General features: G+C 44.4%; 2 protein-coding genes across 2 annotated transcripts in view; both read right to left on the reverse strand.

The window, feature by feature from the left end:
• cpamd8 (C3 and PZP like alpha-2-macroglobulin domain containing 8) overlaps positions 1–17,262 on the reverse strand; it is a 36,918-nt gene extending 19,656 nt beyond the window's left edge. Inside the window, exons 1-27 of the mRNA XM_079267632.1 lie at positions 16,897–17,262; positions 14,815–14,966; positions 14,605–14,627; positions 13,670–13,835; positions 13,213–13,265; positions 12,576–12,593; positions 12,022–12,076; positions 11,687–11,800; positions 11,297–11,381; positions 11,021–11,129; positions 10,568–10,795; positions 10,245–10,415; positions 10,027–10,155; positions 9,660–9,858; positions 9,179–9,357; positions 7,539–7,688; positions 7,254–7,415; positions 6,992–7,134; positions 6,303–6,365; positions 5,038–5,269; positions 4,055–4,208; positions 2,371–2,501; positions 2,167–2,218; positions 1,729–2,027; positions 900–968; positions 654–810; positions 320–496 (exon numbers count right to left, since the gene is read on the reverse strand). Coding sequence (XP_079123758.1) covers positions 320–496; positions 654–810; positions 900–968; positions 1,729–2,027; positions 2,167–2,218; positions 2,371–2,501; positions 4,055–4,208; positions 5,038–5,269; positions 6,303–6,365; positions 6,992–7,134; positions 7,254–7,415; positions 7,539–7,688; positions 9,179–9,357; positions 9,660–9,858; positions 10,027–10,155; positions 10,245–10,415; positions 10,568–10,795; positions 11,021–11,129; positions 11,297–11,381; positions 11,687–11,800; positions 12,022–12,076; positions 12,576–12,593; positions 13,213–13,265; positions 13,670–13,835; positions 14,605–14,627; positions 14,815–14,966; positions 16,897–16,982 — 3,556 coding nt within the window. The 5' untranslated portion in view covers positions 16,983–17,262. The remainder of the gene's footprint in view (positions 1–319; positions 497–653; positions 811–899; positions 969–1,728; positions 2,028–2,166; positions 2,219–2,370; positions 2,502–4,054; positions 4,209–5,037; positions 5,270–6,302; positions 6,366–6,991; positions 7,135–7,253; positions 7,416–7,538; positions 7,689–9,178; positions 9,358–9,659; positions 9,859–10,026; positions 10,156–10,244; positions 10,416–10,567; positions 10,796–11,020; positions 11,130–11,296; positions 11,382–11,686; positions 11,801–12,021; positions 12,077–12,575; positions 12,594–13,212; positions 13,266–13,669; positions 13,836–14,604; positions 14,628–14,814; positions 14,967–16,896) is intronic.
• A 677-nt stretch (positions 17,263–17,939) lies between these two features.
• Positions 17,940–25,993, reverse strand: LOC306776539 (uncharacterized protein). Its single transcript, XM_079267251.1, has 14 exons — positions 25,914–25,993; positions 25,439–25,503; positions 24,760–24,827; positions 24,467–24,584; positions 24,011–24,115; positions 23,821–23,924; positions 23,472–23,630; positions 23,113–23,254; positions 22,221–22,362; positions 21,654–21,768; positions 20,948–20,976; positions 19,888–20,302; positions 19,186–19,468; positions 17,940–18,875 (listed from the first exon to the last, which is right to left on the reverse strand). Exons 1-14 carry the CDS (start codon positions 25,976–25,978, stop codon positions 18,409–18,411), a joined length of 2,277 nt encoding a protein of 758 aa, XP_079123377.1. The 5' UTR covers positions 25,979–25,993; the 3' UTR covers positions 17,940–18,408.
• Positions 25,994–26,535: the final 542 nt, after the last annotated feature.

Here is a 26,535-nt window from a genome sequence, read left to right on the forward strand (position 1 = left end):
GCTCTTGGTACTCTTGATACCTATCCTGTAAGACATATCTTGACATTTTAAACGTTTTACTGGACATTGTATCCAAACCTGAGTATATCAGGAGAAAAAATGATGAAAAGACAGATCAAATTTACAATAAATCAACAGTTAAATGTACAAAACTCAAACCCAAGTTTCCCTAACACAAACATGTAAAACTTCATAGGCTCAGAGGTGAAGACAGTTCTTTTTAAAGCTTAGTGAGGAGCTCATCCTTTTAAGGGTGCAACATGTTGTGAAAACCAGCATTGCAGTTGCAGTGCTGGTTTGCAGTTTGCAGTTCATTTACCTTGCAACAGGTAATCAGTTGCTTCATTCTCAACTGCAGGGCCGAGCTGCCGGGTCTTCTGCAGGTACTTGAGAACAAAGACGTTGGGGGCAAAATGGATCATGTTCTGCTCCCCACATCCAAAGGGCAGACGCAACAGCTTGTCCAGGTTATTCAGAGTTGGCCCCATCACATCCCCTAGTACGGGTGTACACATAGACACACATATAACACACGTGTGTGGAGCTTTACCGATCTGTGCGTTAAGAGATGTAGATAGTATAATGAAAGTGGTGTCGATGTTTCGCACATGCAATTAGAAGTTATATAAATGCACACTTCACAAAAAGTTTACCAATCATAAATGCGGTGGCTCTCTCAGATCCAGGCACCATGTTGTGAGGGACCCCCAGAGTGAAGGCCTCGTTGTGGTTCTCATCAGAGTCTTCCTTCCTCCAGATCTTAAACTCCCCAACTGATCCCCAGCCTGTTGAGAAGCCTATGTGACGCACCTGGACGGACAAACAAATTAGCATTCATGTTATTATCAGTAAAGATAAATCACTGCAACTCGTATAATAATGCAATAAAAGAGTCAGACCTGTCCAGAGAATTGGCCTGTCCACTGGAGGATCACTGATTCATTGGATGGATGTAAACCATGGCCCACCTGGAGAGAATTATGCAGACGGGCTGAAGGCAAACACTTCAGGAGCACAAATAGGATGGTACACAAAAAGATAGGAGTCAACGAGAAAACATTACGAATCAGTGAACCCAGTTTTGTAAAGCAACTGATGCTTTTTTTTTTTTTTGGACTCCCTCATACTTAGCACTAATAATGTTCTTCTGCAAAGTCTTGGTGATGCTAGTGTGATTCACTCACCTCCCACACACAAACACAAACATACAAACGGACCAATGGAGAGCACATTTCCTCTCTGGGACTAGAGTTTCATTGCGTAACCACATTAAACCACACCGTGCAAGGCCGAGCCCCACAGCTCATTCAACCCAAAAAAATGGCACCATCCGCTAGAAGAGAAATGAATCCCATCGGGCTGTACTGCGCAGGCTTTAACTCCTGCCTTTGGTGAATGGGTTGAGGCTCATGCTGGGTCTGGGGATCACAGTCCTCAGTGACATCAGACCGTTAGGCGTGACCTTACCAGACAGCATGCCAGTAAAAGTGGCGCCAGTCCTCCTAATACTCAGACCCCATGGCCTGCTGAGTCTTTTTCAGCCTCTTCTCTTTGTGCCGGACTTGTGACACCAAAGGATATTGGTGCAGGACATCACATCAGTCCATGTGCTCATCATTTCACCGGCTCAACAGTTGATTAATTGCTGCCAATCTATCACACTAAACCGATACACATATATTTATCCGACCTCTGACTTTCCTCTACGCAGTTCCTTTATCTCCTTACCTGGACAGCGCCTCCCTTCCAGCTGATCCAGAAGCTGCGGAACTCGTCCCAGGAGAGGATGCCCGGTGTGGCGGCACTGATCAGCGGCTCGCCCATCTTGCCCAAGGAGATCCAAGAGCGAGTGTTTTGCCTACCCCCAAGTACGATCTCTAGCATCTCTGCACTGTCGTAGGGGCTGGCAGAGAGGGCAAAGTGTGCATCGTTGTGGGTCTTCACTGCCACTTGGAACTGGTTCATCTTGGCCGGCTTTTTCACATACTGGTACTCGTACTTGTTGGGGGTGGAAATGTGGATTCTCTCTGAAAATGGAAATATGAAATACTCAATGAGTCATTTCAAGAAATGTAATTAGGGAGATGATACAGCAGGTAAGCTGTGATCTACCATTGGTCTCCTGAAAAAGTCTTAAAAATGATATGACATCAGAAGAATATATACCATTGGGACAGAAGAAGACACTGTAGGTGTATTCTCTTGGAAGGCCTTCTGGCTACAAGGAGAGTGGAGAGGAAAAGTGGGATGAATCAAGAAATAATAAAAAGGTTTCGACAGATTATCTCAGAACAATTCAAACCTATTGTTGAAATATATAAAAGCAAGTCTTCTCTGTCAAGTGACATTGATCAACAGCAACTTTCTCACCTCCACATGGACAGTCCTGCGGACATAATCCAGGCCGATCGGGGTCCTTTTATCGTCCACGTCGTTATTTGTTTTGCCCGTCTGGAATCCATCTGAACAGCAGCTTGGTTCATTGTAGGCAATAGCACGAGCTATCGGGGCAGCAGAGAACAGGATCAGCTTTCCTGATTTGGTTTGTGCGGTATGTCCGCGGAGCATCGCCCCAAGTCAGTCGCAAGACTTGAGTCATTGTTCCCGCCTATATTCAGTTATGTGTTATTAAATAAAATGCCAACAGTAGCAGCCCTGGGGCAGAGAGACAAGCCCTTCAAATCGGTCTGCCTTGAGTATCTTCGTAGCTCAAATTGTTTATAATTATCACTACAAAGTACTTCTCAGAGTACATGTGACTACCGGGCGAAATTGTTTTGAATTTTGCCAGTCTAGACATTGAGGCTCATCCTATACGAAGTACTTAAAAGTCACTCTTTATGGGGCGGAGGTTAATTAGAAAAAGATATCCTAACAATGTTGGCAAATGTCAAGAGATTTGGACAACATCAAAAGGTGTTTGTGAGGTCAAAAATCAGTAACGGCAGGATATGACCATATCTCTAACGATGTCGTTTGTGGACATCAACATACGTGACACAGGACAAACATGTCTGTAAGAGGACTCCCACTTCTCTTGCTGGGGAGCACATTGGAAATGTGGCCCTGTGCCAGTGGCGTCTCTTTGTGTGTGTGTACTGAGAGGGAAACACAAGGGGCCAGGGGACTAGGAGCGGGGCCACGGGGGGCCCATTGACCGCCAGTGGCCTGCAAACTCATCAACATGCCACTGAGTGTCACAGCACAGCTCCGGTTGCTCCCCCACTGCTGGCCTGCTTTGTTCTCACATGCGTTCTGGAGGGCACTGCTTGTAACTCTGGGTGGGTGACCAGATCACACACACACAGCTCCGGCCCCTTGGCCGGCACAGCTCGCTTAAGTCAAAGACTTGCCTTTTTGAAAGGCATCACACTGAGGGCACGGACGCCCTGGTGAAAGGCTGATCTTTTATGCCACTTACGAATTCAAGTAACGCTATTTCAATGACACAGCACAATCTAATCTGTATCGTTTACATTAGCATCAAAACTCTGACGCATACCTGCAAAACAAAGGCTGAGCCACGTTTCTGGTAATGCGACAGGGGTTGTGGGATATAAGAATAGTTGATCCTACATTGTTGGAGTAATTTAACTTAAGGTCTTTAAGTAAATATAAAGGTGCTTTGTTAGTATGTGTGTAGTAATGAAGTACGACAACTCATTTGATCTCCTGACCAACAGTGAAAATGCTTGCCGTGGGAAGAAAATTCATTTCTCAAGTATTTCCAATGGAAATGCCTGATACCTGGCCAACTTACCTGAATACCTCTCTAATCTTTGCCTTGCAACTGGCAGTGTCATGACATTGTGAAAAAATGTGCAACCCCTACAGCCCTGCCTGTAAAAGTATTTAAAATGATGCAACACAGCAGAGAAATCAAGAACCCTCGTTCATTTTCGATTTCAACATTAAAGGGTATTTCAGGGGGAGCGTTTCCTTTTCAGAATCAAGGGTCAAAGGGTTCGGGTTCGGGGTTAGGCTGTTGTATGCTGTACAGATGAAGGCAAACTTGTGGTTTGTAAAATGTACTTCATAAAACCGACGTGACTACCTGTGATGTTTGCGGACCCCAGTTCCGTGAAAGACAACACAATGGATGTAGGCGTAGCCTCTCCAGGAGCAACACACTTCTTCCTGGTAAGGTGGTGCTTTCCAGGGTGGCCAATAAACTTTATGCCTTTCGGAACTGAGACTTTGACATGAACCTGAGAGGGGAGAGAAGCAGGAAGAGACAAATCAGAGGCAATTGATCTCCTCTGACGGGCTACAATGACATCATTCCGACCGGCACGCCCCTCCCTCATATAGCGTGTTCTCTTCAAAGCCCCGAAAGCGAGAGAGAGAATTTCTAAATCGCATTACGAATTTTCCATGCCGACTGACTCATGCTTCTCACGCTCCCTGAAGGATTACGTTCCACTCATCAACCAATTTTCACAGAGGGCTCGGTAATGCAGAGGGGATCGCTCGACTGTTTTTCATCCACACGCCACAAGTCGTAAATAACTGAGCAGAAAATATAGGAATCACATGTTGCCGGGGTGGACATCAAAGGGAGGGGCTACTCTGGTTTGTATATTCATCTCACATGACATCAGGGCAGCACACGCACAGGCCATTTAACAGGCTCATCTGCAAACATCGTGATGTCATCAGTGTGGAGCGCAAGACAGAACTAAGAGGGCTGTTCAAAGGCAGCGCTACAACCTGTTCAATTTTTAAGTCTTTTGCCAATTAAATCTTTTCAAATACCCTCTCAGAAAACCTTATTCTCAAACCATCCTTTGGAAGACGGTGACAGTCACGTAACATGCACACAATTTGAGGGTAATGGGCTAAAACATGAGTATGGCCCTTTAAGCCGTATCCCTGCGAAGAAGTGGTACCCTCGTCATCTTCACAAATATATCGATAAAGACTACGAGGCGTGTACTGTGTGAAGGCGACTGCTGCCGAGCCTTCTTGCACATAATGCTGCACTGTGGGAACGTAACTTGCTTCCTGTACATCTGCCGCCCTCATTCATCATCTCACCTCTGAACAGGTCGGCAGGTAGTTGTAGACAGTGAGGGGAACTTTGGTCTGCTCCCCTCGGATTAAGCTGGAGGGCAAGGTGAAGTCGACAAAGAAGGGCTTGAAGGTGCGAAGCTCCGCTTTCTTTGCTAAGCCCAGCCCCTTTTCCTCCGACAGGCCGACGGCTTCGGTCACCCAAGTGGTGATCGAATCCGGCACTTCCAATCGCAGCTCGGCTTCGCCGGTCTCAGAGCTGCAAGTGACACATGTTGAGACACAACTTGAGTGGCAAGCTTAGTTGGAGAGTGAATTAACAAGATTCTTTCTTTCTTTTTTTAAGCATCCTTTCGTGGTTGCTTCATAAAAAAGGCACAGACTACAAGGACAAGCTTGATGAATCAATGGAGATCACTTTTATGTCAGCAACACCTGCGTCAACACCAACACCTGCACCAATGTAACTCCTGCAAACTCTCTGACATGGACAGGTGTGAGGGACAGTCAGGCGTTGACCCGATCTGTTTCTATGGATGAAATGGACCGAGCTCATTATTGGCAGCGCACATTTAATGTTGGTGTTGGCAAACTGTCGCACGGCATAATAAACTTGTAAAAACTCCACGTGTGCCCTCCCTTTTGATCAAAGTTGCCCAAAATCCACTTTAATGGATTTTTAAGGGAAATCAAGAGCTTTGGACTTCACAGGATATTCGGCAGCGCTGGAGTCCCATCCAAAGGAATCAAGCATATGGAAATCTATGGGCAGTCCATTTATGTTGGCTGAAAATGAATGGAAGGTGCTGTTGAGAAAGTCTGTTCCAAGATCGGCCAATTTAAATGAGGCACATTCACACCCGGAGGGGGGGGGGGGGGGGAGTGATGGAACATCAGGCTCCTCTCGCACCTTTCCTCCCCCTCTCTTCCATCTTCACTCTCTCTTTCCCGCGTCCTTTTCTGATCCCAACTTCCCTTCCACTGTTCATCTTCGTCGATATTCTTCTCCTCACACCTCCTGTTTGTCTTTCCTCCTCCTGCTCTACCTATACTTGTCTCCTCTTACATTTCATGAGTGGTTCTTTACCTTTTGTCTCCTCTCTGTTTCATCCTCATAGGTTTTCGTATGTTTGCTCCTCTCATCTCTTCCCCCATCTGCATTTTTCTACTTAAGTGCTTGGGATTGTGACTAAATCCCATATAAGTACAGACAATCTGATATTTCTAGCCCCGGCCATGTAACACACACACACACACACACACGTGAAATAATAATACAAAGATTTAAATACCTGACGTTGAGGCAGTGCCACACCCAAGTCTCTGGGAAAAATGTGCGCCTACGCTTCTCTGCTCTGCAACCAAAACACAAGCTGACATCAGTAAAAGGTTTCAGCTGCTCACAATAAAACACCAGCAGCATTGGAAAATGTATTGTTCTGCACTCCGCTCTGACAATCTGTGAGTCACGTCATGTGTTTAATGTTCAGCACCAGAGTGGCACAAAGGAATGCAGACCGAAAATATGGACACACCAACAGAACTCATTTCTTTTGTCATTTTTTTTCTTTTTTCTTCTTTCATTACTCATTTTGGAGACCTTTTTCATCCCAGGCACGGCAAATACTGGAATGTGTACAACTAGAATATAATACTAAGAGGCATTAAGTAATTATTGCTCTCTCGTGGGTTTGCTTTCAAATGAATTGCTTTCAGAAAAGTACATGCTTTAGCAACTGTGTGTGGTCCAGTCAGAGATCACAGTCAATTTTCATCACTAACTTGTTTTCTTCCATCCGGCATTAAGGAGTGGAATAAGTAACTCAAATACAAAGACCCTTAGTGGTGCGAGAGGCCACCCCAACAGAGAAAAGCTGAGGAAGGCTCTGGGTTTTATCTATTAAATGAGGTTTTTCAGTCAGGAAAACAACCTTAAGAGGCACACAGACGGCCTTTGACTTCTCTGAAGCAGGTCACTTACCTGGTTGTGGGTCGAGAGTGCATGGCAGCCACTAAGGTGGAGGTGTGCGGCTGGAAGGCGGGAACGGCCTCGTCTGTGTACATGCCTCCGCTCTGCCGGTGGTTTAAACTCACCATATCTGTCATCACAACCAGCCCAGTTTCCTGTGTTAAACATAGAGAGAGAGAAAAAAACACACACAAACACACAATGATTGCTATTTCTTTTTTTTTTTATACCTGTACCATCTCTGCGGGCTCTTTAACGAAGTGTGTGTTCTCACTGAGAAAGCAAAGCGTGCGTCCTTGGTGATGTCCCAGTGCCACGGGAACACAGAGGAGCGCCTGCGCCTCTTTGATGACAGCCCAGGCCACCAGAAGTGTCCGTCATCTTTGGGAATGCCGAAGGCATCCGAAACGTCAAAATCTGCCAGCTCTTTAAACACCTGCCCAGAGGAAACGCATTCATTCACTTGTTTTAAGAAAAACAACAGGTAAGACTTGGTAAAAGATTCAGTCACAATTTAAGGCGGACAGAATGAAGATATCGCTGTAAACTTAGAACGGACCTTATCTGGACTGAGCTGGAAGTCAGGCTTTAATAGATAAAGGCTCTTATCCACAGTGGCCACACACACACAGGAGCCTTTTTCTCCGCGGACGCGCAGGGTCACGGGGTCTCCGGGCATCGACTCATTAGCTGACAGAGAAACAGACACCTGCAGACCGACCAACACAAATCAACTGTAACACGACTGTGGACCAGCAAGCATTCATACAACCAGTTATTTAGACCAAACTATTGTGTATTAAACCTCAAACGATAGTTGGCAGAAGGGATGCAACTAACAATTATTTTAGTTGTTGATTCACCTGCTGATACATTGTTAGATTCATTGACTCATTAATCATTGAATCTATAACATGTCGGAAACAAATCCTCACATTTGAAACGTTTATTTTCCAATTACTGAACTGACGAAATGTTCCAGCACCAGACGGCAGTGTTGCCCGATAGTTCTTAAGTAGCAATGTTTCGGTACCATATTCAGTCAACGAACATAAATCCTTTCGTGTTGAATTGTAAGATGTGGTGGGAAACATGAGGACAGAGAGTGGAAAACTACAGACTTTGAAAGAGGGAGGGATGGTGAGAGTCGGTCATAAACCTTCACACTAGCGTGCAGTCACAAATTAGTCCCGTTAATCGGTTCCGCTGCCCTCCTCTCACCACTCTCATCCTCTGCTGTCACGACCCCACTCATCTGCCTGCAGCCTGCGTGGCCTCTGTCTCATCATGCCCTCACAAACCCCCCTCCTCCGGCACACACCCACACACACACACACACACACACACACACACAGTGTTGTAATGGCATACCAGGGAGCTGTAAATACTTCAGGGAGTTAACTCCACCTAATGCAGGCAGGAACTGAGCTCTCCCAGGCCAACACAGCTGTTTGTTTACAGACATTACACTGTGGACAGAGCTGGTGCATGGATACTTGGCCTCAGCTCCAAAATATATATCCTGACTTCTCCATGTTTTTATGAATTATTAATAAAGATATTTTGATGATACCTGAGGCATATCCAACATCAACGTTTGGGCAACTAACTTACCCGCGTTCATTTATTAATGTGTGATCATTTTACAAGGTTACAAGGTTTATTGTACGACAGGGTTGCACAACGGAATTTAGACTGTTTGCTACAAAAGGAAAGAAAACAAAAGTCAGAGGAAAGAAGCCATTTTGAAGTCTGCTGGTTCGGCAGCAGATACGTCTGTGTCTTTTCCCAGACAACAGCAGGGTGAACAGGCTTTTTCTGGGGAGAGTATTGTCTTGAAATAACAACGGTTGTTACAGATGAAATGGTTTTCTTGGGATACTTAATGCCTTTCTGTGTGTAGACCACCTTGGAAAAACTGAATATGTTCAGCTTAAAGCTTATTTTGAAATGCCAACATGGTCACGCTCCTTGCCTGCGTGGTTCATTTGTTTTAATAGAGGGACTAAGTCATGGCTGAAAAGGAACCAAAATAGTTCTCAACCCAATACCTAGACACACGTACCTGTATTTTGTATCTTGTGTATATTTGTGTTGACACATTTTCTTTTTCTTTGAAATGAAAGATGAAAGTCTCGTGTGGAATGGGTTAGGGGAAAGCAGGGAAGCCCAACAGTATTTTTTCAAGATAACGCAAACCTGGTTCTCAAAATCGGGCTGGATCGGGATTTGCAGACTGTCCGTTACGCCTTCGCCGTTTTCCCTCACGTAGTAGACCAGCAGACGGCTGAGTGGTGCCATGCTGTGGCTAACGGGAAAACGCAGAAACGACACGCAGCTGTCCATCTCGGCCTGGGAGGAGGCGGAGCCAGCAACACCTGGCGTCGTGACAGCAAGGGGTGGGGGTGAAACAGTATTCATAAAGACTCGGTATTCTGATGTTAAAGACAGCTTTGATAAAGATGCTGGGACACTCGATCAAAGAGAACAGATAGGAGGATCACAGGGAATAGCTTGGGGCCTGTGTGATGCTTACATAAGGGGCTAAAAGGCTTAATGCTCAGACGTTTTAACTCAGAGCACATGCTGCTGAGAGTAGAAAGAAAACAGGCCTCCGAAAAGGTTTTTCTGAACATCTTAAATCCATCAAAATCCAGGGGATAAAAAAACACACACTGACCAGAGGCAGGAGGAGGCAGCTGGGTGGTGTGAATGTTCTTGTCAAAGGTGACTGTCGCCCTTTTCCCCCGGTGCGAGGCTGTCAGGTTGGCCGGTTGTTGGCCCGATAGGACGATGTTCCCCCTCGATGCCACCTCGTAGTGTAGCGTGAAGTTACAGGGGCAGGTGGATTTGAATGCAACTTCCGCTTCTCGGCCGACCTATACGCACGCCGGAGAGACGCAAAATACGCTGACGTCACCAAGTTGCCGATGACACTGCGGCAGCATTGACGCAGTGCATTATCTTTTGGTGAAAAATGGTCTGAAACGACTGATGCTGAAGACGACATTCGCAGAGGAATTGAGGAAAAGAAGGGCAGCGCTGACCTGGAGTGGAGCACTGGGGCTCTGAATCTGGATGTGACACCTGCTGGGAGAGTACCAGCTACTGATCGACAGGTAGCTGGGCAGGTACTGGTCTCCTACTGTCTTGTCGTCAATGGATGTCACCTTAGTCTATGCCAAACAAGAAATAAAAAGTTCCTGCTGACAATGACCATCTCTGTTCCCCCACGTTTATATGACCTAACCCTCCCGCTACTGACCTCTAGCCAGACATACTGGGCCGCGGTAGGGATGGAGGGGATCTCAAAGGTGGCCTGGCCGTCCTTGGCGATCAGCTCGCTGGTGTAGACATTGTCCTTGGGGGTCAGCTCTGCCTTGACGCGCACCCTCACCCCATCAGCTGGGCTCCCGTCAGGGTACGTCACCTCAATCTACAGGGAGAGAATTAACAAACAGCAGGTGGGAAGATACAAAAAGCAGACACCGGGGTAATTCATCTACAGTCACCAGGTGGCAGACATTAAAGCTGGTTACGAACAGGATGCGGTGTTACGTGCGGCGGGTTGTGTCTCTACCGCCTCACCTTCCCTTTGTAAGGCAGACCAGGCTTGAACTGTTTGCGCGTGTCCTTTGAGTACTTGATGTCAATGAGCTGTTTATGGACGGGCGTGGAATCGTCGAAAGTGGTTTGTCTGCTGCCATCGATGCTGCTCACCGACGCCCAAATGCTCACGGTGCCCCTGAAGTGGTCGGCTACATCCAACGGCATCATGTCTTTGACACACAGGCTGAAGTTAGCGGAGCCTTTGATCTGAGAACAGGAGAGCAGTGGAACGTCATTCTAGTGCCAGAGCTCGAATCGCACATAACAACAATTATGTTCAACGTATGTATGGTAATGATATTGACTAAATTCAACCCGAAATAACACAATCATATTTCAATACCAGCCTTTCATTTGCTATCACATTCTCAAACATGGAGCAGTAACACGCAGAGTCAGGATATCTGTTGACCAGGGAGTAAATAAACTGACCTCCATGCTTTTAATCACAGGATGGCCCATCTCATGGCGGTAGTAGCCCACTCCATTCACGGTCATATTCACTGTCAACTTCCCCATCACTGCTTTCCCAAAGGTGTACCTGTACCACATTGACACGTCAGAACTCTACATCTACGAGGCAGCAGTCAGTGAATCCAGAATGAATTAGAAGAACACGATGGCCGCACTAAAGCAGAGCTACGTGTACCCAACAGAAGGAAAGACGAGGCTTCACTTTGGTTTGATATGTCATTTGAAGTGACTTACTTGGCCCTGACAGTAGCTTGCTCGCATGAGCTCAGATCACGAATGTAGCGCGGTGGATCGATCACCAACTCAAACTTGGGCATCACTGTGAAGGAGGAGAGATAATATTGCTCCAGTTACATGATTCTAGTGGTGGTTGTATAATGTCTCGTACTCTCTACGAGTGTCTTTCTGCATAAAACGACACTCATTGCAGTGTTTTCTTCTTGTCTCTAAAGATGTTTATCAGAATCATGTGACGGTTGCGTCTTTATTTTATGAAACACTCAATGGACAAAAGTAACTTTTTAAAAATACACTGAACATGAAGTATCACTGCTGGAAATAAAAACACAAGAGGACAATTGATTCTACAAAGAACTATGAACTGTTGTGCTTCTCTTGTCTCACCATACTTCTGCACTTCAAACGACTTGTTATAGGTGTGGCCCTGCACCTCCACGAAGATAAACCACTCCCCAAGCACAGGCTGGTCAGACAGAGGGAAACTCATGTTCACGACGCCTACAGGACACAGAAATGTAGTCAACACCTTCAATGCCTGTATGATGGACAGGGAGCAACCTCACCCGTACCACCGTACACACCCCCGATACGTTTTATCACCCTCTTTTTTAATACTGAAATAAAATGAGCAGTCCTAAAATGACATTGAATGACAATGAAGTTTGAATCGATATGCTGCACAATGAAGGTGCAAAGACACGAGAGAAGCCGTGGCTCACCACAACAGATGGATTTGAGACTTCTCCACTGGACCATCCTGGATCCTCTTGGATCCTGTCAAATGAAAAGTGTGAAGATTACTCATTTCACATGTAAGTCCTTGAACTGAACGTGACCCAGAGACCTGCCGACTGTCAAAATACTTTTACAACTTTCCCTCCGGTTGCAGGTAAAAGAGCAGGAAAAAAACTAAACTAAAATCCAAGCGCTAGCTAGAAGTAATGCATGAGCTTCCCTAAGCTTCTTATGTAGCAGCAGCTTGTTATTTGCTCTACAAAAAACAGTTCTGGGAAGACAGACAATAAACGAGTAAGGCCAGCAAGTGTGAGACAGGGAGACACAGTGTGTGTGGGGTTGTGGGGGGGGGGGGCTGATAAAGACAAAACCAAGAGACGAGAAGAGATTCCTTTCATGTTGTTTATCCTTGTACAGTTCCAAAGAGCGCCCTGTTATCTAGGTGAGCTGCCCCGACTCCTGCTCTGTAATCTCCGACCAGGCCGGGAATTCTAATTGCCACCGTCCCCTGGGTGGTCCCAGGCCAGCCTCCACTCACCAAAACATACGCCTCAATCTGCAAAAAGAATTTTAAAAAAACAGAGAGGAAAGATAAGACATTATGAATAAGATACAAACTGTTACGCCTCGGGAGGATCCTACGCCCAACGCTTCTCCCCACTCATTCCTTATCCAACAATCATCCATCTGTGAAAGTGAGTATTGCCCCGTACCAGCAGCGGGCCTTTAGAGCTGCAAACATCAATAAACCGTCTGTCTGCACAGTTGCACAGCATATTCGGAGCCATTGCTAACATTCCAAGAGAAATGGCTGCTGTAAACAGGTAACTGTACATTTCTCTGCACTCGCGGCAGACCAGGTTTCTCCTCTTAACTCCACCAATTAGAGATGGAAAAGTATGTCTGTGCTAAAATAACATGTTGTCATATTGCTGAGGTGATATGGTAAAAAAAAAAAAGGCGACGTGTGTCAGTTGTATGATGTAAACACGGATCTGGAGATTGAGAATTTGTATTTTTTTGCAATGCAGATTTCGCCACACATCTTGTTGATTTTCAGTAAAGACTCAGTTCTTTGTGGCTTATTTGCCTGGTGTCAAAGAGTGGTGTGCAATGTTTGCAATGTTTTCAGGCGCAACTTTATTTCCGTCAACGTGACATCTACTTTGAATTACCTTGTCATTTACTGGCCTCAGATCAGGGGTGACCGTGTAGACATTGATGAACACTGAAGGCAGAAAGAGAAACACAACATTGTAAAATGCAGCAGGTTTGCACCCTTTAAACATGCATTGTGAACATTTACTGGTATTTCTGTTCGGATCAATGAATGTGTGCGCCGTCACGAATCAAATTATAAAATATTGTTGACAGAATTGATTAAATTGACCGTCTGAATTCATGTGATGGATTAAAATGCTACATCCCAATCAGAAGACACCGTACTACCTATCAGGATCCCCATCGCTGTTCTTCAGTTTCAACCCAGCATCAACATGACGGCATCTTATGGCTGATTTTCATGAACCAAGTTTGATTCCGTGACAAAAACTCCCAAAAAAATGAGCCTCAATGCGCTGCCTTTCTGTGCAGCGATTAACTGACTGACTACCAGGTGCACTATGAGGGAACCTTTATGTTTGGGTTTGTAGACGGGCTTGTCGGTCTGGATGAAGACGGCCGTGCCCTTGCTCTCCACCGTGACGGTGGTGTAGTTGTGGAAGATGTAGCCTCCCTCGGCGAGGTGACGGTTCCCCCACACCTTCAGATGGGCCTGGCCTCTTAGCCCAGCGGGAACCTGGTGGCACACGCGCACACACACACACACACACACACACACACACACACACACACACACACACACACACACACACACACACACACACACACACACACACACACACACACACACACACACACACACACACACACACACACACACACACACACACACACACACACACACACACACACACACACACACACACACACACACACACACACACACGGATTTACCAAAAGTAAATGAGGTCAGTGGCGGAAGGATTGAAATGTTTACTGTAAGCTGCACAGTTCACCTTGATTGAACATTTTTGATACATTTCTATGGAACCAAAGCCACCGCATAAGAAAAGAACCACATTCAAACACCGGAGGACGATGCCAAGCCGAACCAGAGCACGCTGCTCATGACTGTATTTCACGAGAATGAGGGTGGAGGTTACAGGGAGGGGCGAGACGGAGGGGAAGAATCCAGTTGTGTATACTAGATTGATCTATTCCAGCCTTCGGGGGCGGCGGACCATACATGCACGTCAACAGCTGCTGCATATTATATTGAGGCTGTTACCTTATTCCCAATGAATGAGCGGAGACAGATGTTGCATTACAAATAACGTTAGTGTCGATTTGCATGTTGCCTGAGGAATGTGCACGCAACGGACAAGGGGGCTCTCACTACTGTGCAGCTGTCACAGCTAAACAGCGCCGCGCAGTCTACACATCTCTGCAAGGCAGCGTGCACATCACCGTGGGAAACGGCTTCAGTAGAACATCGTTGGACTCACCTTTAGCGTGATGGTGCCTTTATCTGGAATAGAGACAACGAGATATGTCAATGTAAGATACTTTCCTTTTTTTTCTCAGAGCATTTTCATGTACTTTTTGTCTCAGTTCTCTGAAATCTGTACAAGGGTCTCTTGGCTCAACTTGTTAGTGCAGGTTCTCCCTCTAAAAGTGATGCACTGTGCCGGCGTAACCTTCGCTTTTGTTCTCACCGAGCACCGAGACGTGGCTGTGGGCGACCGTCTGTCCCTTCACCGTCAGCTGCACCTGGACGCTCGTTTCTGCTTTGGCGTTGAAGATGGTTACGCTCACGCTCTCCTCTACGCCCGCTCGAAACACCAAGGGTGCGGCCACCAAATAACCCCTGTGAGAAGAGCAAGGTGGAGAGGGGGGAGGGGGGGGAGGATGGGGATAGAGAGGTGAGATAGAAGGAGGGCAGGAAAAGTAAAGGTGGCAAAACAGAGGGAGAGAGAGAGAGAGAGAACAAAGAGACATGAGGAGGACATACATGTGCTAAATATGCACACACATGAATTGCATCAGTGCTCCACATTTAGGCGCGTTCAGACACTGACACCGTTTAAGTGAATGTTTTTCCAGTGTTATCTTTGAAGACGACACAGGTAAACGAGGAATAAAGTCACATTTCCGTCTCGCTTCCTCCCTGACCCGCGCGCACGGCTACGTGCACGCAACACAACACACGTACAAACAGGGACATTCCCATTGGATTTGTGCAGCGAGATCAGGTTAAATTTCAATGGTTACCAGGGACACGGTACCTGTCGGCCAATGAGCGTCCCGCCCTGCTTCTCTCTTTGGGTGGTCTGGCACCTCTTGACAGAACCTCGGCGTCTGTTTTGAAAAATAACGACTGAGATTCCACACGGTCACTCTGACACTTAATTGAGGGAAGGAGCCTGTCACCGAGGTCACAGAGCAAAGGTCATTCTTTGATGCTTATCAACAGGGGGGGGGGGGGGGGGGAAAGGCCAATTTAAGTTTGATTTGGATGAAAGAATATGCCATCTGCTGAGGGACTACGTCTGTCAGGGAGCAAAGACAGAATAATAATACTATTTATTTGTAAGGTGCTTTTTCTAGACCCAAAGCGCCAGTTTCAGGGACTCTTGTACGCATGGTCCTGTAATCTAAACCAGTAGTGAGGCCTGTGAGGGGTTATCTTAGGGGCATGAGGAGCAGTTTAAGGAGAACTTACGAAATGCAGTTGTAGCTCATTTGCTACACAAGAACAACACGATAAAACAAACTGATGTGTCGGAGTAGCCAAACCTGATTTGATAAAAAAAAAAGAACACCCAGTCCCAAATTAGCTATGCCATCCACATGCGGCAGATATGTACCTGAAACAATACAAGCGGGAATATTCCCTTGTTTGTTTCAGCCATCACCAAGTCATTCAAACTCTTACTTTTCAAGCTAAATTGGCCAAATCACCCCCTGAAAAACTTTACTGAAGATCACACAAATTAGGAATGAGCAAAGCCTTGAGCGCAAACCCAATTGCATGCCTGAGAGAAGGATCAGGTGGTTGGCATTACAGCACTACAGCATTGCAGCCGGAGGCAACTGCAGTTCCTGAGAGAGAAAGTCATGAGAAAATCCCCCTGGAAAACCAGGCTTCGGGAGAAGGAAGATACAACGAGGAAATTGCCTCTGCGCGTTTGATCTACAGTGAGTTTAACCAGCTCTCGGATGAGCCCGGATCAGGTGCTGGAGACCATGCTTATTTCAGTCACATGGCTCCATGTCGGCTCCTCAACTTCTCATTGTGTTTGCCCAACTTCTGTCCTCAGCTGGTCAGTGCCTTAGAAGGATTTGTGCTCTTTTGTAGGTGAAGTCTTGAAAACAGCCAGTTCTTTTTTTTTTTTTAGTTCAGTCACATGGTTTGATGCTCTTTCGCCTTTTTGCCCAAATTGCACCCTCAGCTGAGCTCTCCTTTGCAAATCACGCCTGCATTTGTCAGTATTTTCTGTTAACTCATAGAGTTGCACTCAACAAACATGAACGGCAAGGTTATCATCAGAAATTACAATAAATCCTCACATAGAACATATTCAAATCGCACAGATTAGGACGGTGATTCTTACAATTTAGTGATCAAAATGTTTGCTGCACATATTTTAATCTAAATTGCTGATGTTGCTGTGACCACACACACTTTTCCCATTTGATATAAAATGTTGACGCTGAATTTAATAAAAGTTGTGCACATTACAATTCCCGGTTGAGAGCATCGGGAATGCTCGTAGAGAGCAACGCGGGCTACTTACTGTCTTTCTTGTGCAGAACTTCTGCTCACGTTGCAGATGAACAAAGTCCATGAGAGACTCAACGCTGTCAAAGACACCCGCAACATGTTGGCCTCAGTTAACGGAGACTTGCCGGATATCGGCTCCCCCCCTCTGAAGGACTTCGAGGGTCCTCCGACTCAAAGTTAAATGAACTTTAACAGTCTGTGTCTGCAGCTCCCTCTCGCTCCGTGTTTCTGGCCATCGAGGTCGGCTGGCATGGTAGGCGTGCAGGAGCTTCGTCCGGAACCAAAGATCAACTTGTTTTTGTAATCATCCCACTTCACCGAATCCAGTTCCAAGCAAATCTTTTTTTTTTCTTCTTCCTCTTAGAGCCCCGAGAACACGGACAGTCCTCTCCCATGTGCATTCACCCGCCCCGGTTCCGTTCTCTCATATTTCAGCATTACAAATTGGAAGCGTCCTCCCACTTCAGGGAGCACACATGTCACTCTAAAGCAATGTTTGACATGTAAGAATCCGTGCAACTACTGCTTCCGACAGTTCCTTCCCGAGTGATCTCTAGTAAGTCGGTGGGTTTTTTTCCTGCTCCTCCAGCAGCCAGTCAGGAGACGTCCGGCTGCGCTTCATTCACCTCAATGCGTCCTCTTACTTGTGAGCCGCGGCAGCATGACTAACCCCAGTGTGAGGCGCGAGCCCGCTGCTCAAACCACCATCAATTACCTGCACAGCTCACATACTTCAGCTGACAACTCAGCAGATTCACCGGCTACAAATAGTTTCCTTTGCGCTGGAAAACATCAGGATGCTGCCGAAGTGGAAAACAAAGAGAAATTTAAAAAAAAATACAAATACAAAATAAGGTCTTAAAGAAAGATTACAAAAATGTTAAGTCTTTTTTTATGCTTGTTTAAATACGTTGGTGCACTCTACAGATATCTGCTGCCCTCCGGTGGTATAAGGGCTTATATGCAGTTAAGTCTCACCGAGTGTAAATGAAGGACCAAGGCATTTCTTTTACGCAACATTTATTTAAATGTTTCTGAGGTACTTTATTGATGAGAACAAATGAACAATGTCAAACTGTAGTTTTTCAGAAAACTTCTGAAATACTTAACTAAAAAACTACAATATGGCATGAACACAATATTAAAACAGTAACAACATAACCAGTAAAGAGTAACATTATAAAAGTAAATTCACATCTTTAAGTAAATCAGGTACCAAGTGCATGATCAGGATGAAGAAGCCGCTTCAGAACCAAGAGGGAGCTTTTCTTTTCCGAGTTCAGCTTCAGCTGGAGCGTGGCCAATGAGCTCAACAAAAGCCCCGACCCTAATGTTGAACATGTGTCCTCGAAAGAAGTGCCAAAGCTCAAATCCAATAACAGGAGCGGAAAGATGAAAACACTGCTGAAGTATCCCGACTAGATTTTAAATCCCTGCCAGTGGCACCGATCACCCTGTGGACGGACAGCAGCAACGAGATCATTTATTCTACATGTAGTGACGATTTACTCTTTTTGTATTTGTCTCAAGCACAATCGTGAATGATGTTCCCAACGCTGAGGTCTCTCTGTTTCTCTGCCACTACGTTGTGATACAGTCTGCAGTGCAGTTTCCCTTGGTCGGGCTCAGTGAAAGCAGCCTTGGAGAAAATCAATTGGTCATCCTGGTTCACCACCACGCCATACGCCCGACAGAGTCGGGCCGCGAGCACCTCGTCTAGAGATAAGAGCCCAGCCAGTCCGTCCAGAGGGAAGCGGCAGTTGCGGCTGCTGTATCCGTGGCTGTATATTAGCAGCAGGTCTCGGCCGCATGTCACCAAGTGTCGGTGCAGAGCGCAGCTCTGCAGGAAGTTCAACCTCCGAGCCAATCGGAGCAGCCGTACGGGGTTTCGCTCCAGAAAAGCTCGGTTGATGGAAAGAGCGAGCGCGATGGCAGGAGAGCTGCGGAGCCGCTCGGGGAGCTCCATGACGTGCTGCGCGGCACGAGCTGAACCTGGGGGAGGAGAGGAAAGAGTAAACAAGCATGAAGAAATAAAAAACACAAGATATTTATAATCTACTGAGGGGAGCTACGGATAAATTCTGACTCCAGTACACCTTTGAGTACGAGGTCAACAAAATCTATTGTTGTAGTGTAAAACACAGACTGGGGTTACATTTGCTGCCAATGACAACAGCTCAACGGAAAAACTCTTTCATCAGATCTCTGCATCAATAGCCTGCTCATGTAAGTTATATGATGCTTAAAATTGCATGCAAATACACCGGCCAAAAGGTCAATCCTGTATCAAACAGTGACAAACCCAAGTTGTACAGCAGACCAAGAGCTTGCAACTCTTCCTGGTTGGGATGCGGCCCCGTTCCGGTCGCGTAGCAATCCAACAGCCAGCTCAGATTCTCCTGGAGGTGCGTGTCGTTGATGCGTGGGTCGTAGAGCCGCAGGGGCTCGCCACAAAGCCGATAGGAGGCATAGATGAGGAAACGCACTGCGCGCTCTAAAATGGCCACACAGGTCAAACCAGACACCCTCTGGATGATCATGTCCTGTTTCACGCCACGCAGACGATCAAAGGCGAAGCTGTACATCTGGAAGACGAGTTACAGTTATGGTAATATATTTTGCGAAGAGTTTCACATATATTTATGTAAATTCTATGGCCACTGGACTGATAGTTTTGTCGGTTTGTTAGGCACCAAAACACACAGCTTGTGTTATGGAAGTAAGTGTTGCGCTGTGTGTCCAAATGTCAAACATGTACTCATTGCTATAAGGTAATTTGGTGCATTTTCTGTACTCTAAAGAATAGGTTGCTGGTCTGGACATTTACTGCATGTTGTTTTAGAGGATGCTTACATGAAGCTGTGCCAACTGTGTGTGTTACAGTAAAGTAAATAATGTTTCAACTGCCATCAAAGGTGTGTAGATGACGCCAAAAGTTCCAATTCCCTTAACACATGGTTAAAGTTTCTCTTGACCAAACTCTGACTGGGGGAACACTACTTGCCTCCGTCCATGGCCGCAAGTGAGGGGAGGCAGCGATGTCATCAATAAGATAAAACACAGTTTTCAGCAACACTGCAGGTGGACGTAGATCTGTGGGGTTTGTCGAGTCTTTCCCAGCTGCTGGTCTGGAATACTCTTTCACGGCACACGAGGGGTCTCCCCTGGGCCGCCGGTCTCTTTCCGTGCCCATTAACAACTCAAAGCGGTGGAGGCGGTTCTGCAGCTCGCGGTCCCGCAGCTCACGAGCTGGGCACATGGTCTGGCAGGTCCCGCTGGGCACGCCATCTTTCCCATGATGCTCGCGTCTCTCATCCCTCTCCCCGTCTCTCACCTGTGCTTTGCCATGGCCTCGCTCTTCAGTCCTCTGTCTCCATTCTCCTCCTCCTGGTGGTGCATCCCTCCTCTGAGAGTGAGAGCTGCTCGAGGGGAAACGGGTTGGTTGTTAGCTGAATATGTAGTCTTAATAGGAATCTGATACAATAAGCATACACAAGAAGGGCTTCTCTCGCGGTGGCACTAGTCGACATCTGACCCAATGACAACTATGTTTAACTCACTTCTGCTCTGACGTGATGGTTACATTTTTCTGTGGAGTTATAGATTGTTGTGCAACACAACACAGATTTATACTGAAAGATAAAGTTACCTTTATCTTACAGTACACAAACATACAGTATGCAAATAACCTATTGTATCTGTTGCTTCATTAATATAACAATTAGCTTTAATTGTCATCCTAGTTTTATCTGAATTCAGCTTTTGTTTTCTGCTTTTTCGGAAGTTATGCAACAAAGGACACAACAGCAACGTGTTTCCTGATAGCAGCTGGTAAGGCTATAACTGACTGGTAGCTGTACTGCGAGGCTGACGTCTAAAGTTAGGCATTAGCTAGCTACAGCAGTTAGCTAGCCACCAACGACATAATAACGCGCCAATTACATTACTGTCATCGAATAATACGCAAGTTAAACGAAGCAATCTGTCGTCACAAGTTAGAAAACTTGGCTTTGTGTGACATTTGCTATAAAATGCTTGATATGTGAAAAAAAGAATGCACTCACATGCGACGAGGCGCTCTCCTGCGGTTCATTAGTCATAGAAAAGCACCGGTCGTCACTTTCCAGAATCAGCCAATAGAAATGAGTCACTGTTGTTTTGACTTGACGTCACATCCGGAATAAGACGCGCAGTTTTGAACGCAGAGCAGTTTAAAAAAAAAAAGACTGCTCTGGTTTGAAGTTGAAGGCAGGAGGATCTTTGAATTAAATTATACAAATCGTAGTTTTACTATTTTTAAACATTTGTAAGTTACTGTTACATTTAATCCTGAAACACAAGAGGCGCAAACTACACAGAAGAAATTCATATAACTGAATTCCACACTGCTTCTACATCAAATTTTTAAATTAATTTGTGGTAGTTTTCCGTTATCGAGTAAACATAAATGTAACATGGCTTTAAACATGCAACTCTTCTCAGAGAGGCCCATTTGGATCCCTAATAACATGTTTGTCTTTTAAATGCCCATGTTGACAGTTTAATCCATATTTTCATTGGTTCATGTTGCATTTATTACAATAAAAGTATGAAGTAGTATCAGTCATTTACAATATATCATAATACAGCTGCAAAGAAATCAGACGGCATACATAAAAACAAGACACAATGGTACAAATACATGTAAACTGGGGGAAATAATTGGTTGAGGGGTATCCAAAGTGCATGTACTGTGTATCCCATGCTGCATGGCATCCTTCATTGTTTAGGACAGAAGAGATGGTGGGTTCTTGCGGCGCCGAGCTGTTCTTCCTCCGTGGCCTGCTGGACATGGATTGTGTGGCGGCAGACCAACGATGACAACTCCAGCAGCTCTGAAAATGTTCTAGGAAGATGGAAAACAACAATGTTTGAAAACAAGTGCAAACTGGTCAGGATGCATTTTTTTTACACATGCAGTTCTTTAGAGGTAAGTAACTGCTTTGTTTTCTAGGGCTGTCAAACAGCAGCCCTACTTGTTTCAGCGATATGAATCTCTTTAAAGAAGACTTTATCGCAGTTATGACAAAGCAGTCACAGCATAGTGAAATATTATGGGAAGGAACAAAAGGGGAACTAGAAAGGTGCACTCAGTAGAGTGCAGATCACCACCAGGTGTGTCTGCAGCGTCCATGACCACCACTGCAATAACGTGTGATTGAATGAATGCATCGCTCAGACGCACACACATTAGCATGCGATCGCATGATTCTCCTGGCGTAGATAATTAATGAAAACGCTGACAAATAGCAGATCATGTATTCACAGCACCACCAGGTTCTCTGTATATGTGCCTACCCTGACAGCTGCTGACTGATGGCCTTCGATGTTGCTTTCATGTCCTTAAGGCACTCTAGAGAAGTGCTGTTGTCCTCATGATCTCCCTCTGTGCACTCCATCAGCAACGCCTCACTCTCCTTCAGGCAAGCCCCAGCTTTATCTGAAATGAGCAGATACGATTATAACAACATCTATCATAGGTTCCTGCAAAACACATGTCATTTGGGGTTCAGGAGCACACAGAAACTGATTAAAAGAGCCACATTGTTAAAAATGTAATTTGTTTTATGAGGACTCTTACTTTGATCACCAAGTTCCTACAACACACAAATATCTGCACAAGTCAGAATAATACTGGTTGTTTTACATTATTTACTGACCATTCCTCATTCTGTTATTCATTCATGTGCAATTCATGTGCAAATAAATAATCTGTGCAATCCAAATATATATTTTTAAATGTAATGTTTTTTGCACATGTATTATTATACCTTTACTGTGTGATTACATGTTTATTATACTTTTGATCTTCTTATTTTTTACTTATGTCTCTTGCACTATCCACTCCGCTTCTGTAATCCTGCAAATGTCCCCGCTGTGGGACTAATAAAGGATTATTTTATTAGAGGGTCCTGTATTTGTTTCGTCTGTGCTCATCTCATAGGTTTGAAGTGGCCAGAACGCAGCTGGAGTCAGGTGATGTCAGATAGTTCCCTGAACCAATTAGAATTCACCAATTAAAGAATAAATATCAGAATATCGTTTTATATAGTCGGGGACAAACCGATCAAAACATTGAAGCAGATTAGCTGAATTTTTGAGTGTTAAACTAATTCATTTATGTTTAACAGTGTTGTTTTTGCACAACTTTAACTTTTTAATGACTTTTAAACAAAGTAAAAACAACAACCTAGGAACTCCTTTCTGTCCCCGTCAATGTAGAAATTCTTGACAGGCAGCTCATGTCGCGTGGTGTCCACAGCTGCGGCGAAAGACTTGTAGTTCTTTGTGAATTGCTTTGCAGTTTCCCCCACAGGAGTCAGAGCGGCGATCTGATGGAAAATTACAATATTAGTAAGATGCACTCATCCTATCTTACACACACTTTTTCTTTACATTATAACACACTTCTCTAAAAAAAACATTTTGTAAAATATTTACATTCTAAAAAATGGACTTTCATGGTCTTTTTTTATTTAGTTATTTCAACAACATGCATTAACATTTATTGTTTTTAAAGACAAACCACATATCATAAGACATCCTTACCTGTAGATCCAGCAGCTCATTCGCTCGCCTGTCCTTCTCCATGAGGAGGTACCGACGTTTCTTCTCCTGGACCTCATTATGCAGCGCCTCTTCTTCCTCCATCTCCTGCATGAGCCTTGCCTCTGCCTCAGCCTCCGCCTTTGCAGTGTTGCTCTCCATCTACATCAAAGTGATGGAGTCAGCGCAATCACAACACGGGACTCTGACTGTTTATTCCCCGCAGAACACAGCGGACGAGCCACTAAAAACTACTAAGATTACATTTTATTGTACACTGATTTAACAAAGCAGATGCATTAAAAGCAGTGTTCAGCCTTTCAGATACTCGTATATGTTAAGACTCGCTCACCTTAGCTGTGAGGTAGGCCAGTAGGAATGTTTGCATCTCTATGATCCTCTTATTAGTCTCTGGATTTCTCTCAAGCTCGCCTGCATTTTCAAGAATTGTTTTTTCTTCAAGAAAAAAAAAAAAAAACCAACCTGTTATACGACACATTTGTACAAAACTTCCAGAATTTTAAGACTTTCAATCACTTTACCTTTAATGACTGAAATATCAAAATCTGGTCGAAAGCCGTGTCCATCTGAGAAAGTGGATTGCAGAATACTTTTCCCAAACAATGAAGTTTCTTGTGACGTCATTGCTGGAAGGAAAATGGCGTGAAAATACGCATAAGTTATCCATAGTTCACATTTTGACAAAGTTAGACTCGATCCGAATTCAGGGGGAATAAGTTATTAAGAAGATCTTTGCACTGCCGGCTTTCATGTTAGATTGTAAACGATTCTAGTTTAGTCACTTAAAATCTTAAGTATCAACAACAACTTTTACACCTAAATATATATATATATCCCCTTTAAAGCAGTTTAAGAGATTGGAAGTTAACATCATTGCTCCTCGAACACACGACAATAACCATAGTGAGAAATGTACTCGTCTCATGAACAAGTGTGTGACGTATACATGCGCAGTTATCACCAGAGTAATTACTTACGTGTTGCTGGAGGGACCATTGAGCGTCTCGGTGGAGTGCCGACCCTCGCTTTGACGCCACTGGGTTTTGGTGAGGAAGGTCTCAGCGGAACAACAGACTCGTTAGTCAGTGAGTTACTCTGTAAATGGTTATAGTGGTGCAATGAGATACAAATGTATAACAGACACAATGTAACAACAGGTAGACACCTGAACCGCATTGACACCACAGAGGCAGAACTTATTAAAACATCTCTTGTTGGATTACCACGAGTGAAACGCATAATATGTTATATGAAATTGAAATAGTATTACCTTTGAAAGAGACGTCTTCTCAGCAGCCTGCATATAGCGAGACTTGACAATAGTTCCACTTACTAAAGCTTGATGTTAAGACGTTAACAAAGAAAAAAAAAGAAGTTGCTGAAGCTTAGTTAAACCTATTTCAACACATCTGTACATCGCTCACATCATTGAAATGATATCAGCTACAAGTTACCCCTCAAAAAAAAGGAAAAAGAATTGTTTAAGAATACAAACACAGTCGAGAAAAGAAGCCAGTTAAGATGAGCACATTTACAACACAGTTTGTGATATTAAATATGATACAGCTTTGAAGAAGACGGCATAAAGCAGTATATAAAAACAGTTTTGGACCATATTGAGTCTATGGGTGGAGCGAGAAGATTTTGTTCCAGAAAAGGGTTTAAGAGGTTTCTATGCAGCGTTATACTGAAACACTTTTCTGATGAGACAACGTCCCATCAATGGGATGTTTATAATCAACATAATTCAAGCTGATTATTAAAAGGTAATAATTGTGGAGAACATTTGGAAAGATTGTTTTAAAACACTGGTAGAGGACTGTATGGTAATTTGTTGGCATACAGTTAACTAACGTTATGTTTAATGTCTGATAAGTGACAGCACGACACCCAAACTAACAATTAACTTAGCGTTTATGAATTTAACGTGAACATATACGAATACTTACATTTAACACCTTTCTTCCCAGTTCCGGTGGTGGTGGGTTTACTAGCATTGCTCCCACTTTTCGTGCTGAAAACAAACCAAAAAGGAGTAAAATAAATTAAAAAAAATGTAGGAATGAGAGCACAAATTACAAAATAAAAAGGTGACTTTTATTTTGGAAAACGAGCTAAATCGAAAGCGTTGCTAACAAGTTAGCTTACAGTAGCTACCGATAAGTTATTCACAACAACATAACGGCTTGTACGTGTATCTGCTTTCCCAGACTACGTATTAGCTATATGTCTGGTCCAGCAGTGTGAAAATGTGATGTCTCTGTTAAATAAAACGTTATAGCGCATTAACTGAAATAGCTTAGCCTGACTGGCTCTTCTCTAACGTTACATTACATCCTCCTAAAATTTAACTGGACACAAACCTGCGAACTACAAGAAACTAAATAAAAAGACAGGACCAAATACGAGGAGGACTAACGTTACCTTTTACTCTCGTTGGAGGTACTTTTAAAAGTACTTGGCATTGTTGACGTTCTTCTCGACGCCATAATGTTTTTGAAGCAAACCGCCAGTGCACCCGTTTCTTTTAACCGGTAGAAACAGGAAGCGATACGTTCGTTCCGCCCTTCTTTGTGTATTTGTGGCACGTTGAAAAGTTAATGCTCAATTTAGCAATTGCTAAAACACGATTTCTGAAACTACGACCCTCCTTGTCAAGACTCAAACCACAAAAACACATACAGAAAAAACAGAATATTACATCTCCTGCTACACCAAACACTTCATTCAAAATGTAATAAAGTCTTCCAAAATTATACTTTTGCAGCACAACTTTTCACGAAAACACCAAATAAATAGCTCTTATCCACATGCCAACTGCACACTGATGTGACTAAGTATAAAACTAATATTTAGTTTAAATGTGTAGCATGCTGTAAATATAAACTATGAACACAAATACAATGGGAAAACAAACACATTTGTTTATTCTCAATTATCATATACTCAACTGAAGATGAAACCGGGTGTAGTTAGTTGCAAAAAGTATGAATTAGGATTTTTAGTGTAAATCTTACAATGTGCTTATGGTTTAGCATACATAGTC

Source organism: Melanostigma gelatinosum, assembly GCF_949748355.1.
Source record: "Melanostigma gelatinosum genome assembly, chromosome: 4".
Lineage (NCBI taxonomy): Eukaryota > Metazoa > Chordata > Actinopteri > Perciformes > Zoarcidae > Melanostigma > Melanostigma gelatinosum.

Bases quoted from the DNA above. Each gene is read 5' to 3' on its own strand.
- LOC306776539 (XM_079267251.1), bottom strand. From the start codon at position 25,978: ATGGCGTCGAGAAGAACGTCAACAATGCCAAGTACTTTTAAAAGTACC. The intron at 25,504-25,913 runs GTAACGTTAGTC...GTTTGTTTTCAG, and splicing joins ACCTCCAACGAGAGTAAAAG to CACGAAAAGTGGGAGCAATG. The intron at 23,925-24,010 runs GTAAAGTGATTG...TTTTTCTTGAAG, and splicing joins TGATATTTCAGTCATTAAAG to AAAAAACAATTCTTGAAAAT.